At 33.4% G+C, this 16,650-nt stretch overlaps 1 protein-coding gene across 2 annotated transcripts in view; it reads left to right on the top strand.

The window, feature by feature from the left end:
• Positions 1-16,650, top strand: part of SESN3 (sestrin 3) — an 84,493-nt gene that overhangs the window by 49,276 nt on the left and 18,567 nt on the right. For both annotated transcript variants that reach the window (XM_044668381.1, XM_044668379.1), the window contains exons 2-4: positions 4,666-4,731; positions 11,138-11,335; positions 13,629-13,811. In XM_044668381.1, the coding sequence (XP_044524316.1) occupies positions 4,666-4,731; positions 11,138-11,335; positions 13,629-13,811 (447 nt within the window). The remainder of the gene's footprint in view (positions 1-4,665; positions 4,732-11,137; positions 11,336-13,628; positions 13,812-16,650) is intronic.

Genomic DNA, 16,650 nt, shown 5'->3' with positions numbered 1-16,650 from the left:
TCACTTCCCTTAATCCACCATCCCTTTTATCATCTCCACTTCCTCCCTTTCTATTTTCCCCTTCCCCTTCTGTTTCCATATTGAGTAAGTTAGATTTCCATTCACAACTCTGTGTATGTGTGTGTGTCTATGTCTGAATTCCATTGAGAGCAGGGTTCAAGCATTGCCCCATTTTCCCCACTACTAAAAAAGCTCTTCTTTGAATACCTCTTTTATGTGAGAAAAATTTCTCTATTTTACCTCTCCTTTCTCCTTTTTCCCAGTTCATTCTCTTTCTTACTCCTTCATTTTTTTAGATCATTCCAACATAATCAACTCAACCTCATGCTGTGTGTCTATGTAAGCTCCTTTTAATTGCTCTAATGATAAAGTGCTTAGAAGTTACATGTATGATCTTCCCACATAGGAATGTAAACTATTTATTGAGTCCTTTATGATTCCTCTTTCATGTTTACCTTTTTATGCTTCTCTTGAGTCTCATGTCTGAATGTTAAATTTTCTGTTCAGCTCTGTGCTTGAAAGTTCTCTGTTTCATTAAATATATATATTTTCCCCCTGATGAGTTTTGCTGTGTAGAGTATTCTTGATTGTAATCCTAGCTCCTTTTGTCCTCTAATTTAGCATATTCTAAGCCTTCCACTCCTTTAATGTAGAAGCTGATAAGTCTTGTGTGATACTGACTATCACTCCACAGTATATGGATTATTTCTTTCTGGTTAGTTGAAGTATTTTCTCTTTGACCTGGGAAATCAGGACTTTGGCTATAATGTTCCTGAGGGTTTAGTTAGGGATCTCTTTTAGGAGGTGATTAATAGATTCTTTCATTCTGTTTTACCCTCTGAATTTAAGATACCAGAGGAGTTTTCTTTGATAATTCTTTGAAATTTAATGTCTAGATTCTGATTTTACTCGTGGCTTTCAAGTAGTTCAATAATTATTAAATTATCTTTACTTGGTCTGTTTCCAGGTCAGTTGTTTTTCCAATGAGATATTTCACATTTTCTTCTAGTTTTTCATTCTTTTGACTTTGATTGTTTTTTGGTATCTCATGGAGTCATTTGCTTCCACTTGCCCAGTTCCAGTTTTAAAAGAATTATTTTCTTCAAGTGATTTGTTGTGCCTCTCTTACCATTTGGCTAGTTCTGCTTTTAAAGGAATTCTTTTCTCCAGTGAATTTTTGTGCCTTTCTTTTACTATTACACCAGTTCTGATTTATGAGGTGAAATTTTCTTCAGTATTTTTGTACCTCTTTCTTTTTTGCCAAGTTGTTAAATCTTTTCATAATTTTCTTACATCACTCATTTTTACTCTACCACTTTTATCACTTTAATTTTTCTAGGAATTCTTTGAGGCTTTTTTCCTTTTCACATTGTTTTCTTCGTCTAAGTTTAGGTATTGGTCTTTTCTGTCACTTATACTGTATGAACAGGAAAAATCTTAAAAATATGGCTCACAGAAATAGTAATTAGGAAAAATTAATGTAGCAATCTATTTGTTGGCTATTTTAAAGTTTCATAATTTAAAATTGTCTATTTCTGCATTTCCATAGCTATATTCATTACAACCTAACCAACAAAAAAAAAGATACTTGGAAAGTAGTACCTTGCCAGAAAGTAGTTAGCAACAACTTGTAATTTCCTTGGTAGAAGAATTCTTTGTCTTTTAAAAATGACTATTATTAAAATAAAGCAAACCAAAATAACTAATTATCACCCTCTAGCCATTCTGGTAATGATCCTCCCCAAAGTTGGCTTGGCAGGCCCTCATATGATGGACATATCATTAGTAGACTCTTCTCAGCTGGCTTTTTTTTTGGCCAATTTAACCTTTAGGTCACAAAGCAGCAGCAAAGAACCACCCTTTAAATTTGAATCCAGTATAAATGTTTTAGCCCTTTATAAAAAAAAGTCTAATTTGTTTTTCTTGAAAGAATTTTTGCTGCTATTCCTTGTTGGCAATCTTGTCATTTTAATTCAATAATTTTTAGTATCATTAACTCTTTTCTACAAGGAGAAGCAGCTAGGGATCATGGATAGAGACAAGAACTGGTTTCTGAGTCAGGAATACCAGGGTTCAAGTTCAGCTTCTGATGGAAATCTCTTAATCTCTCAGTCCTCTAGGTACCTCTTCATGATTCTTTGTTGCCAAGGATTGTCATAAATGGGGTTTCCTCACAGGGAGTTCACTAAATAAGTGGAATCATAGGTCTGGACCTATCTATCTCTCTGTCAATCTATCTCTCCATATACAGAATAATAAAATACAGGGTTTCTGCCAGTTTCTGACAGCTAGTGAAACTGTCTACCAGGAATAAAATGCACACAACAGCTCACCTCTCCTCCAACCTTTTGATGTAGTTCTAATTAGGAGGGAGCATGAATTGAATCAAATGTCACAGGATATTTGACTTGGAATTGCTAGTCCCTGATTCTGTAGTGAAACATATGCTATAGATCAGTGTTCTTGTCAGGAAGTAGAGAGTTCAATATTGCTTTATTCTGTTCCCATTATTTAAGTCAAACTATTTATGCAGTTTTTTCCTCCTTGCTTAATTTCTACTTATCAGTTCTTTTTCCAGTGGAGGGACATACAAGTCATTCTTCAAATAATATTTCTGTTTCTGAGGGTTCTTTTTGACAGTCTGTATTTTCTGTTTGGCAAAATTTATAAACTTGTGGTTCAAAGAATTGATGTCTGGGAGGCTGTAAGTAAGTCTTCCTAATGGAGGAATTAATTACGAATTATGTCATAAAATGTGTTGTAAAGTATTTCTATTTTGGCAGAACTCTTTACATATTGAATAGATAGACTTTTAAAACACTCCTTGTATAAAATTCTAAATAAAAGTGAAATTCTACTTTTATATTTATATTTTCATTTGCTGATTAGAGAACTTGAAATAGCAACAGCCTTTTGCATATTTTAAGGTTTTTCTTTTTTAGCTAAAATAACCCAAAGAAGAATGAGTGAAAATTGAATTTAAGAACTTAATAATCAAGTACTTAATAGCCTTCAAAATAGCGGGACATTTTCATTGGCATAGTACCTTTTGAGAGATTAATGACTTTATTCTCATTTTTATTTAAAGCTCATAATTTGAGGAATTTACTAGCTTTCATCTTCTGTTGGGACTAGCTAGTAAGTTGATTAACCTTAACAATTTTCCAAATTTTGGAAAAATTCATTTTAGTATTTTTACAGCTTATTTTCTGTTTAATTTAATAGGCATTTATTAAGTTTTACTATGTTTTAGACACTGTGATAGGCACTTTTCATAAAAAGAAAAAAGATAAAACCTGAACAGTTCTTGCTTTCAGAGAGATTACATTCAGTTGAGGAAATTAGTGTGTACAAAGAAGATTAAATAAAAAATAGGTCAAGGTATTGAGGGATAGTTACAGATCTAAAATTAGAGGCTGTTATATTATGTTAAACATGCAAATAACTGGGAATCATCACAGATGGGTGACTAGCAGTTGAGGGAATCCAGAAAAGACTACCAGCAGTAGGTATAATATGAACTGAATCTGAAAGAAGCCAGGGAAGCTCAGGTGAAGGGGAGGGAGTAGTGAATCTCAGACCTATGGGTTAGTCAGAACAAATGTCCATAATCCTGAGATTCTGTGCCCAGAATGTGGATTGTAGAGAGTGTAGAAGAGGGTAAAAATATAAGAAAATTAGACAGGTAGGAAATAACCCTTTCAAAAAGGACTTTATATAGCCAAACAAGACTTCATATTTGAAGCTTGAAGTAATAGAGTAGCCATGCAAGTGTGTGTTGCGGTAGAATGGGAATATTGTGCAGCATAAGCCCAGGCAGGCTTGCACTTAAGGAAAATCATCTTGATAGCTTAAAAAGAACTATGGGAGAGGTGAAGGGAAAAATCTGGAATGAGTGTGAGGCAGGGATAGAGAATGCCATTAAGATTTCAAGAGACACAGAAATCGTAACTGGTGACAAGCTTCAGCATACATCTTTCCACTGTCCTGTTTATAACCTGCAAATGAGCTTTTTTTCTGCAATTTTGGTAGTATAGTAGCACTGGGAGAGAATTTGTGTTCACCAGATGGACCTTTGTGGTAAAAAAAACTGCTTCAGATCATCCCAAAGTGCAACATGGTTTCCCATATGTGAAATGGCTTTCATTTGCCCTGTTCGACTGTGAACTTTTCTCATTGTCCATCTGTAGTACTCTTAGAAATGGGTGCTGACTGACTTGAATATTTCTCCCAGCATCTGACAATCTAGTTGATATGCTTTTCCTTTCCATTATGGTTTTTTTTTCATTGAAGAGACGTAAAAGGTTTTAGGGCTGGATACAATCAGCATAATATCATTCATAAATAGTAGTACCTGGAGACCATCACCATTAATTAGGGAAAATATTTCATTTTGAATTTTGTGCCAGGATACCCTCTGGCCAACTGGCAAACACCTTATGTGCTATTGATAGTCAGAATTAATGAATAAACTTAGCTTTCTGGTTTCTTCTGTCAAGGAATTTATGTTCTCCTCATATACCCATAGGAGAGATATCTTGTTAGAGTCCTGCAGGTTGCACTTGTATAAATGTATATATTAAAACTTTCTGCAATGACTGTAAAAGATAAATACAACTTTTCCTAGGAAGTCAGCAGTAATGGTATGTAACTTTTTTTTAACAGGAAAAAAGAATCAGAGTATCTCAGCCTTTGACAAGAGGACCAAGTGCCTTTATACCAGAGAAAGAGGTAAGTTAAACTATCTTAAGAAATTACAGTGAAAAATTATGAAAAATCAATAATGTTATTGTCTGGTCCAAAGTCTAAATTCTCACTGAAGTATAAATGTTTTGCTGTTTGAGAAGCATTTTTCAGTAAAAAATCCTCCAAGTATTCCTGAATTAACACGTGCCATTCTGCCTCTTGGGATTTTAAAATGTCTATAATTTGAATAATCTCTGTTGTTAAGGATGTGGTACACTTAGGTTTGAAAATATGAAAAAGTACTATATCACTTGAAGAAGTCAGAGGGCACAGTGAATAGAGCACCAAACCTGGAATTAGGAAGACCAGTCTTATACACTTACTAGTTATACGACCTTGGGCAAATCACTTAAGTTCTGTCTGACTCCATTTATTCATTTGTAAAATAAGTATAATAAAAGCATCAACCTCCAAAGGTTGTTCTGAGGATAAAAAAATAACATTTGTAAGATACTCTGTTCCCTTTATATACTTAAAAAATGCTAGCTATTAGAGTATTATTATTGCTATTATTACATCAGCAATTTCATAGGTAATTTTTCTGAAAAGGACACCTTAAATGTATTAAAATGCATGGATAATTTGATAGATTTGCTTTCATTTTAAATGGCCAATTTTCTAGAATTATGAGATTCTGAATTTGAAGAGATTTTTAAAAATGGAACAATCAGTTATTCATTTCTTTATCAGTCTTTTAAAGAACATGAAATAAGGAAGGAATGTTACCTTGCCAGTATTATATCTTATCTGATTAGTTTTTAGTCACTTGGATGGCATATCATGGAATCTATTTGCTACCTTTTTCTGGATCTGGAAAAATTAGACAGTAATGGTATTAAATGTTTACTCTTTGCAATGTACCTTTTCTCTTTTTAATCTATTTAAATAGTGCTTGTCTCTAAGATAAATATATCAGATAAATGAATTCTTCATCTGAAAAATGTGGATAAGTAATACTTGTATAATATCTACCTCACTGTTTTAAGACACTCAAATAAGATAATCTAAGTAAAGGACTTTTGAAACTTTATGTTGTTGTTATGATTGATTTTGAAAACTGGCCTAATTAATTGAGAGGAGAGCAGTTTTGTAACTAATTTCTTTCCATGAAACATTCAGGGTCTTCACCAACACACCCCTATTCTGGTTTTTTAATTACATATGTGCATACATATATATTTATATGTCTGTGTAAATTAAAGTTGTCCCCAAATAGAGAAAGGTTGAGAACCCACGCTCTAAAGGCTATGGCTATGTGTGTATGTCCTTTTCTTGCTGACAAAAATGTTGCCATAAGAGAACTAGTTATTGTTTTAAATTCATATATTTGAAGGGCTGTCAAATAGAAGAAATTAGTCTTGTTCTGTTTGACCTCCGAAGACAGAACCAGAATTATTCATTGAAAAATGCAAAAAGGTTTAACTTGATTTGATGATTTCATTAAAAACTCAATAACAATTTAAGCTATTCAGAAGTGAAATGGGTTGTCTTGAGAAGTGATGGGTTCCTCCCATCCAAGCAGAGTCTGGATGTAAGCATTTGTCAAAAATGTTATAGTAGTAATTCCTTACTAGTATAGATAGGAGTAGTATACTCTTAACTCTCAAATACTGTGATTTTAATATTATTGAATAAAATCAGATTTGATCTTCCCTTTAGATAGCTGTAATTATTTTGGAGTTTGTTTGCTAACCTCCTAAGATTCATTACTTTTATATAATCTTTGAAATAATGTTTTATTCCTTTTTGTTAGAGGTAAATGTACCCAAACCATATGGAAGCTTACTAATTGAAGTAAAATTTTATGTCCTTTTTTTTGCGGGGGTGGGGGAGTGGCATTTCACAAATAAGATTTCTTAAAGCTTACTAAACATATATTAGTTAGTATTTGAATTTCCATTGTATATAGAGCAAATTTTTAAGTATTGTAAAATAGTTATAACTTTTGTTGCCAAAAAGAAAGATTTTTGATTTAGATTTTTGTGGCATATAAGGAAGATTCTCCTACTGTCTATTTTTCCCTGATTCTAAATACTATTTGGAAGATTAACCCTTTAATGTTTCATTATGATAAATCCTTTTATTTATATAGCATCCTTAGAGAATAGTGTTCTACTAAAGCTAATTTTCTTGATTTAGAGATGCTTCTTTAGGCAACAAACCTACATTTTTAATAATTCTGACTAGGTTACCCAACTTCATGATCTTAACCAAACCAGACCACCAAGCCAAACCAAACCAGAACACCAAAATTAATGCAAAATTTTATTAAGATTCTTTCTACTGTTTGAACACTGTTAATATCTTATGTGAAACATTCAGCTCCTTTGCTAAATCATCTCAGTTTACCATTTTTTAGAAAGTTCTTAAGGCTACTTAGTTAAAAATTTTTTTTTCTTCACACTCCAATTTTGAGGAATCATTTCTTTCTTAATCTGTAGATCTACTTCTACAATCTCCATGTTTCCCTCTTACCCCAGCTTTTAAAAGATGCTTAAACTTTATATTTTGTTACTTTTTATCTCTTCAGAGAAACAATATAAACTTATTAAAACTTAATTAGGCATTTTCCCCTTTGAGCACAATGAAAAGTAATAGTGCCCCTCCTATAGACCAGTGCAATAGACGTGACAGTCCTTCCTGCCCTAACCCTAAGAGACTACAGTATTTAGGTGATAGGATTTTGGTTAGAAACAATTGAAATGTTTGTAAAAGTGCTTTGCAAATTACAAAATATTCTACAAAGACAAACTTATTTAAATTGTTAAATTTTGAATAAAATTCTTGTGAAAACATTTGTTTAAGCCAAGAAAAAAAAAAACTTAATTAGGCAAAGAAGGCCTGAATTGTAAAGAACATCAGAGGTAATCTATTCCAGTCCATGACTGAATAAAATTCTCTCCAATAGATTCCTGACCTTTAGTCAATAATTTTCTTCTGAAAATCTGTAATAAGGGAGAATCCACTACTCTCAAATTGGCCTACTCCACTTTTGCATAGTTCTAATTATTAGGAAGATTTCCTTGAAATAGTCTCTCTGCAACTTCTTCCTATTTCCCCCTATTTTTTTCCTCTGGGGGTCAAGGTGAACAAATCCAATGTCTCTAATACATGACACTATAATATTTGAAGGTCAGAGGGTGAGTCAATGGATAGAGTGCTGGGCCTGGATTCAGGAAGACCCAAGTTCAAATCTGACATCAGACACTAACTATATTTATATGACCTTGGGCACACCTAAATCTGTTTGCCTCTGTTTCCGCATCTGTAAAATAAACTGAAGAAATAATTGGCAAAATACTCTAGTGTCTTTGCCAAGAAGATCTGAAATGGGGTCACAAAGAGTTGAACAAAACTGAAAAACAACTGAAAACAAATAATATTTGAAACTAGCTATCATGCTACCCAAAATCTTCCCTCATTTAAGATAAACATGCCTAATACTTTTAATTTATCTTTACATGAAAAATCACAGTGGTCACTTTAAGAAAGATTTGCATGTTGGGAAGAGAGTGAGAGGATTCTGGACACTCTCTGGTAATTGACTGTCTGGAGAGGTGGTTTCTGAATTTTTTCTGGTTAACATCAGTTAGAAACTTGGAAACCTTACAAGAACATCTGTGAAGGTGGGAAGAGTTTTTGTTTTGCTGTTAGAGCTATTCTCCTGAAAAGGAGTGCAGCTACCAACTAGAGGGCGCTATTTTGCTCTCACTAAATCAGCAGAAGTTCTGACTCAAAGCTGAGAAGAGTCATAGGAGACATTTTGATCTCTGTATCAGTTAGAGAAGACAACTTATTACTTTTGTTCTATATTTTAAGGAGGTTGATAATATTGAAGTTTATATATTAGGATAAGGATAGATAGATAGATTTGGGTGTTAGGTAGGAAATGGTAGAATAGTTTAAGAAGGTTGGCCTTTGGTGAACAAGAAGAAAATCCTTGTGGATCATGTTTGGTGTGATAAATTTAGTAAATCTTAGATTTAGATTAAGAGTTTTCCTATTTCATCTTTAACTCCTTTTCCTTTCCCTGCCTCTCCTAACAAATTTAATAAATAGGTGTTGGATTATACTGCATCCAGCAGCTTTATACATCGTCTATCACCAAGTGACCCTAACAGCTCAAGTCTATAATCAGCTATCTATCATCAATAACATATAGGAAGATCAATATCATCTATAACAGCAACCCAACCTGCAGTTTGGTTGCTTTAAGGCATTTATTGCTTACTTTTTCACTCTTGACTATGTTTTGGGTAATTGAGGTTGGCCAAGTAAATGAAGAATTAATGTTGCATCTTAGGCTATAGATCTTCAAGAAGTTGGATCATAACAACACACATTTAGTTCTCTGATTACATACATATCATATATACATATATATGTGGGGTATATATAAATGTATTTATACATACATATATATGTATTTAATAAAATTTCATTTTAACCTGATTTAATACAGCAATTTTATGAGTTGAGGATACTACTATTTGAAACATACCACTTTTATTTTTTTAACATTAGGGGAAACTAAGGCCCAGAGAATTTTAAGTGGCATGGCCTAGTCAGTATAGTTGATACCAGTCAAAACTTTAACACTTTTAACTTTAACACTGTTCTTTTAGTTTACATTTGAGTGTTAACCCTCTTCTGTGGTTTGGAGTTGTCTGCCTATACAACATTCATATTTCCCTCCTTTGGAATATATTTTTTACTAATAATATCTATATGTGGGGATGGGGGAGGCAATGGATAAAACAATTAAATAGTTTCTTATTCAAAAAGAGGAACTTGTTAGTATAATTGGTTTATATACTTATTATTAATCTTTTTATCTTAAATTTTAAATGTTTTAGTTTTAATAATACATTTCCACAAAGAGTTTTCTGAAGTTATATAATCCAAATTGTCTCCCTCCCTTCTTCCCTCTCCCCTCTTGGAGCAGACATGCAATCCATCTGACTTATACATGTATTATTATGCAAAACATGTTTCCGTATTATTCGTTTTTATAAGTGAATAATTATATAAAACCCTAAAACTTATACCCAAATAAATAAATGATAAATCATATGCTTCCATCTGCATTCCTACTCCAACAGTTCTTTCTCTGGAGGTGGATAGCATTCTTTTTCATAAGTCCCTAAGGGGACATGTTCTGGATCATTTTATTGCTATTAGTAGCAAATTCTATCCCATTTGATCATTCCACAATATTGCTATTACTGTGCATAATGCTTTCCTGGTTCTGCTTACTTCACTCTGCATCAGTTCACGTAGGTCTTTCTAGCTCTTTCTGAAATCATTCTGTTCATCTTTCCTTACAGCACAATAGTATTTCATCACCACATATACCACAATTTGTTGAGCCAGCCTGTAATTGAGGGACATCCCTTTAGTTTCCAATTTTATACCACAAAGAGAGCAACTGTAAATATTTTTGTATAAAACAGATCCTTTCCCATTATTTTTTAGCTCTTTGGGATACAGACGTAGTAGTGGTATCACTGTCATTGATCATCTTGTTGGTTTTTTTATTCAACTAGAAGAAAATGGACAAATTGACCAATGCTTACAAATTTTTAAAAATGAAAATTCTTATTTATATTGTTGCAATTTACATTTCCTCTTAATTCATACCTTCTTTACATTAATTTCTTAATTTATTATTTGCCCAAATTTGAATTATAGTCCCAATAATTTGTGCTCATTGAAGAAAATCAGTGCAAACACTGCCTTTTTGATGAAATCTTATCTGACTCCCTCCCTCTCATTAATTTGTATTATATATTTATTTTGTATGTTTTTTGTATATTTATATATTTATATGTTGTCTCCTTTAATTGAACATAAGCACCTTCCTTAGAAATGTATAGTTCCAGATCATGGTATATGATGGTGATAGAATACTATTATGCTATAAGAAATGATCAGCAGGATGATTTCAGAAAGAGCTTGAAAGACCTATATGGAACTGATGCAGAGTGAAATAAGCAGAACCAAAAGAACAATAAGCAGAACTAGAAGAACACTATGCTCAGAAACAGCAATATTGCATGATGATCAGCTATGAAAGATTTAGCTATTCTCAGCAATACAGTGGTCCAGGACAACTAAGAATTCTGTATCTACCTCTAGAGAAAGAACTGTTATAGTCAGAATGCAGTTCAAAGCAAACTGTTTTTCACTTTTGTGTTTTTAATTTGGGGTTTTGGTTTTATATGAACATTCTTTTACAATAATGACACACCATCCAAAAAATAAGAATAACTTTTCTTTTTTATTTTTACATTCAAAGTATGAACAACTTTGTACCTTGCTTGGCTTAATAAAGGATATATTTATTTTTTAATAACCGTTTTTTTTTCTTTGTTACTTTTTTGGCTCCTAGGTTGTCCAAGCAAATACAGTAGATGAACGTACTAACCTCCTTGTGGAAGAATACTCTACATCTGGGCGCCTGGACAACATTACTCAGGTCATGAGTTTACATGCTCAGTACCTAGAGTCTTTTTTGCGCAGCCAATTTTATATGCTGCGGATGGATGGTCCCCTTCCTTTACCATACAGACACTACATTGCTATAATGGTATGTGTTCATGATCTGAAACTGAAGCTTTAAAAAACAAAACAAAATTATGATTAACATATTTTCCCCTCACTATCCTTTTTTGTTCTTGCAAAAGAAAAGTGTTGGGAGGGGCAACTAGTTAGCTCAATGAATTGAGAGATAGGTGGTTGTGGGTTCAAACCAGACACTTCCTAGGCTGGATGATCCTGGGCAAGTCAGTTAATCCTATTTGTCTAACTGTTACCTCTTGTCTGCCTTGGAACAGATATTTAGTATTGATTCTAAGAAGGTAAGAGTTTAAAATTTTTTAAAAAGGAATACTGTTTTATCAAGTAAATTGGCATTCCATAGTTATTTTTAGTATTGCCAGTTAAATATTTATGGAAATGTTCAGAACTGATATAGTAGATCATGTAAGCCATACTTAAAACAATCTGAAATTTTTAAATTTAATTTATAAAACATTTAATCTTTTTAATGACAATTTTTTTTGCCAAGTAAGTCTTGTTCTATTCTGATAAGATTATTTGCTTTAAGTATCTGTAAGGAATCTTTTTACATACATAAAAAAGTAATTTGTAGTTTTTAAGGGAAATTTCTTTCTGAATTAGTGAGAAATCTGAATAGAGTACTTTTAAAGAAATTGTTTTTATCACCAATGTGTAGATTTATAAATTAAGTTAATATAGATTGGGAGAAAATTGTGATTTGGAGAAAAATGAAGGTATTTTCAGAATTTTGCACTGGTGCTAAAGAAGTCATTGAGATAATCTATGTGTGAGAGAGGAGTAATTAGGCTGGGAGGAAATGCCAGGAGGTAAAGATTATATTTGTCACAAAGTTGACCTGTTTATCTTTCCAGGGCTCTACCAGTTGGTAAAACTGATCTGAACTGTAACCAGTATCTTGATACAAAATAAAATTTAGTAGGATTTCAATTTTAGCTCATGTTATTTTTTTGACACAACAAAAAGTAAAACATAGTCATAATGATTTGGAGACAAAGAAGAAAAACAATAGAAAGAATAAAAGCAGATACATTAAGTTATATAAGAAGTAGCCATATAGAAAGATGAGTTCTCAATTCTACCTTGCAAGGAACTAGCAATCTATCGGTAGCAATTTCCACTTCATAGAGGGAAAGATAGCTCCTAGTAGGTAACTAATGAAGGAACTACATTTGTGGCTGCTGTAATCAGGATTATAAATACAATCCCAAAGTTAGAAACCCCCAAAAAGTAATTATAAAATAAAAATGAAAGGTGTCCATCTTTCTTTTCCTAATTTTTAAATTGATGGACTACAATTGAATAAAATTTTTAACATGCTTATATTTGAAAATTAATACTCATCACAAGGAAAATGGATATGTATTTTTTCTTGTATTATATGGAAGCAGGGATCAATTGATAATCATCTTTGAATGAGACAATCACTGATTTTATGTTGTAACCATTCACTTGAGCATCTACCTGCTTTGTGTTTCTACCCACCTATTAACTAGGAGTGGGTTATTATAGAACAGTGATGGCAAAATTTTGAGAGATGGAGTGCTGGGCCTCACTCCCATATAGGAGGAGGAGAAAGGGCTCTTTGGCCTGCTGAGAGGAGGGGTGGGTGAAGTGAGGAATGTCCTCAGTGAATGTAGAGAGGGGAGGGGAGTGGCCTGAGTGCTCTGCTCCCCTCCCCCTCTGCTGTCTGTGAGCTGTCCACTGTACTCCCTGTGTGCTCCCATTAGCTGTTGGGCAAAGGGGTAGAAGATGTGAAAAAAATGTCATCAGTGTGGTGGAGAGGGGGAGGGGAACACCTCTGTTCAAGTCCCTGTGCCTTTCTAGTACAGAACTCTCGGGGAGAGGGGGAGAGAGAAACCAAATGCCCATAGAGAGCACTCTGTGTGCCATCTTTGGCACCCATGCCATAGATTAGCCATCACTGTTATAGAGTGAACATTTTAAGAAAATAAGTACCTTGTAGGGGAAAAAGGATAATAGTCTACAAACATTACCTTATTCTACATTGCTTGATTTAACCAAAATTATTGAACACTTATAGTATAAAGCATTGAGAGAGGTGAATATGTATTTCTTGACTTCTAAGAATTTGTAGTAAGGGAGATGAAATAGGTATAGAAATAGCTGAAAGTACAAATTGGATGATCAGTATGGAGGAGAGAATAAAGTTATTGAGATCTTTTAACTTTCAATGGAGACATTATATATAGCCATGGGATGATTACTTCCTAAAGGTAATAAAAAGGAAAATATACACTTTTTTCCCTCAGCTGTTATTCTCTACTTTTTTCCCATTTAAGGCTGCAGCTAGACACCAGTGTTCTTACCTAATAAACATGCATGTGGATGAGTTTCTAAAGACTGGAGGCATTGCAGAGTGGTTGAATGGTTTGGAATATGTCCCTCAAAGACTGAAAAATCTCAATGAAATAAATAAACTGCTAGCACACCGACCCTGGCTAATCACAAAAGATCACATTCAGGTACCACTTATTTCTAACTAGATTTACTATTTTGGAAACATTCTTTTTAACTAATATTTGATTTTTCAGTTTAACTAATATTCAATATTTCAATTTGAATGTTTGTGCAATTGGTTAGAATTTGAGAACTGTCAAAAATATTGAATATTTTTATATTGAGAGGATAAATTGGAAAAAAATATCTTTTATATGAAACTATTCTTTTTACCTGAAATGTAAAGATTTGTTTTGTGCTAATATTTAGGTGATTTATTTTGAGGAATTTTGATTCATCGTTTGAGGCAGTATATGTAGTGATGGAAGCAATCATCCAGGGGCTAGGAATTCTGGGTTTTAGTCTCATTTTTATCACTGTTGTCTGAGACTCCATGATCTCATTTATAAAGTAAATAGGTTAGCCTAACTGGTTTTTAAGTATTCTACCAGCTCTAAAATTCTATAATCTATTTCTTTTAATTGGCAGAAACTTCTCAAAAGTATAAAGGGATTTACCAATTGTTATGTGAATGCTTCATGATAAAGTAAAAAATTCCTCTAGGAAGATTAACTGGAGCATTCAAATTAAAATGTATAATTTTACTATTTCCACTGAAGGCCTTAATCCAGGAAAGCTCTTTTTATGAACCAGAAAAATCTTTGCTTTTTTTTTCAATCCATCTGCAAGAAAAGTCTTTTTTTTTGAGACAATAATTACTACCTTGAAAATCTAATTATCTGAATCTTTTTAGTAGCATTTTTATGTTCAACTACTTAGCCTTATAAACTAACCATAATGTGCACTGGGAGTGGGGTAGTATGGCATCACGATATTAATAAGATACTGTGAAGAAGCTGACAACCTACCTTAGCAATAGGAGTTTCCATCTCAGGGAGTTGCTATTCCAATAAAATCACAGGCTCAATTCCTACCCATGATCTGGGATGAATATATGTTGGTCTTTGAGTAATGCAGTGCTTGTCTAAGACTCAGAGTTATCTGTCATTCATCCAGGTCATCTGATCTGGGTTCCATCCCTATTGTTTCTACATCATCTTAGCTAGAGGTTGGCTAGAGAAGAGGAGATTTTGCTTCTTCAAGATGCAGAATCTTGATGCAGCACAGTGGATAGAGCACCAGGCCTAAAGTTGGGAAGTGCTGGGATCGATTCTGGCCTCAGACATTTTGTAGCTGTGTGACCCTGGGCAAGTCACTTAACCCCAATTGTCTAGCTCTTTCTGATCTTCTGCTTTGGATTGATACTAAGTATCCATTCTAAAATGGAAGGTATTATGGGTTAATAAAGAAAAAAGTAATATAAGTCCAACTCAAGTTTTGTTACCTAAATGAGTATTTCTTCTACTTAGGAAGTAATCAGAAGTAGTTCTTCATTCTTATTATATCTTTTGGTTCCTTCCCTGCTGCCTATCAGTACACTTCAGGCTTTCCATCCCTAAAAAAATCCTCACTAGATTCTTCCATTTCCACTTTCTGTTATTCTGTATCTCTTTCTCATCTCAGCTCAGCTCCTTGAAAAGGTCCTCTCAATTCAGTGCTTCTACTTCTCTTTTCCCAATCTTTTCTCACATGGCGGCAGCTTGGTTTCCAATCTCATCACTCAGCTGAAAGTGCTCTGTCCAGAGTTACCAGGCATCCCTTTTTCTATTTAAAACCATGAACAGGTAGTATACGTAATGGAAATCCATTAGAACCTTTTCCAGTAAATAAAAGATTGATGCAAGGCAGTCATTTCTTTCAAACAATGCTTGTTCTTTATCATTTTGCAACCCTCACTTTGTTTTTTTTTCCATTTATATCGTTTTAGTCATCATGTATATTGTTGTCTTAGCTCTGCTTCATTCTACATCAGTTCATGTAGATCTTTCCACGCTTCTCTGTATTTATTATTCATTATTTTTATACTCTAGTAATCCTCCATTACATTCATGTAGCACAGCTTATTTTTTGTTATTGTCATTCAATAGTTTTTCAGTCATTTCTAACTCTTTGTGATCTTATCTGGGGATTTTTGGCAAAGATACTGGAATGATTTGCCATTTCCTTCTCTAGTTCATTTTCCAGAACTGAGGCAAACAGAGTTAAATGATTTGTCCAAAATCACAGAGCTAATAAGTGTCTGAGACTGGATTTGAACTCATAAAGATGTGTGTTCTAATTCCAGGCCTGACACTGTATCCACTATACCATCTTGTTGCCCTCCTACTTAATATTAGTATGAATTGGTTTTTTTAAGTTTCATAGAATTTTCCTGATTATCCAGCAAGACCTTTTATCCATTTTCTAAATATTTTAATTACTCTCCTCTCCTTTTTCCTGAAAAAAACAAAAACTAATGGACTTTTGTTGATCCTTGCCATTTTTGACTTTTCTGTAATATCTGACACTATTGACTAATCTGTCCGTTCTGGGTTTTCTCTGACATTGTTCTCTCTTGGTTTTCTTCTGGCATATTTAAAGATTCCTCATTCTTCTTCAGTTAATCCATGTCATACCAATTAAATGTAGATGTACATCAGAGCTTTTTCCTGGGCCCTCTTTTTTTTTTCTCTACACACTCTCTACTCAGTGATCTCATCATATCCCACAGGTTCATCGATCATTTCTATGTTGTTGCTCTGTATCTAACCTCTACTTTCCTAATTTTCCTTCCAATAACATCAATTGCTTTTTGGGCTTTCAAACTGGATATCTCTTAGGCACCTTAAACTCAACTTGTGCCAAATAGAACTGACCATCATTTCCCCTGCAAGTCCATCCATCTTTTAGACTTCCTTATTTCTGTAGTCACCCAGGATCACAACTTTGTACTTTATTGAACTCCTCATTCTCCCTTTCTCCACA

Source organism: Gracilinanus agilis, chromosome 3, assembly GCF_016433145.1.
Source record: "Gracilinanus agilis isolate LMUSP501 chromosome 3, AgileGrace, whole genome shotgun sequence".
Classification (NCBI taxonomy): Eukaryota; Metazoa; Chordata; class Mammalia; order Didelphimorphia; family Didelphidae; genus Gracilinanus; species Gracilinanus agilis.
This window is presented reverse-complemented; position numbering and strand designations above follow the sequence as displayed.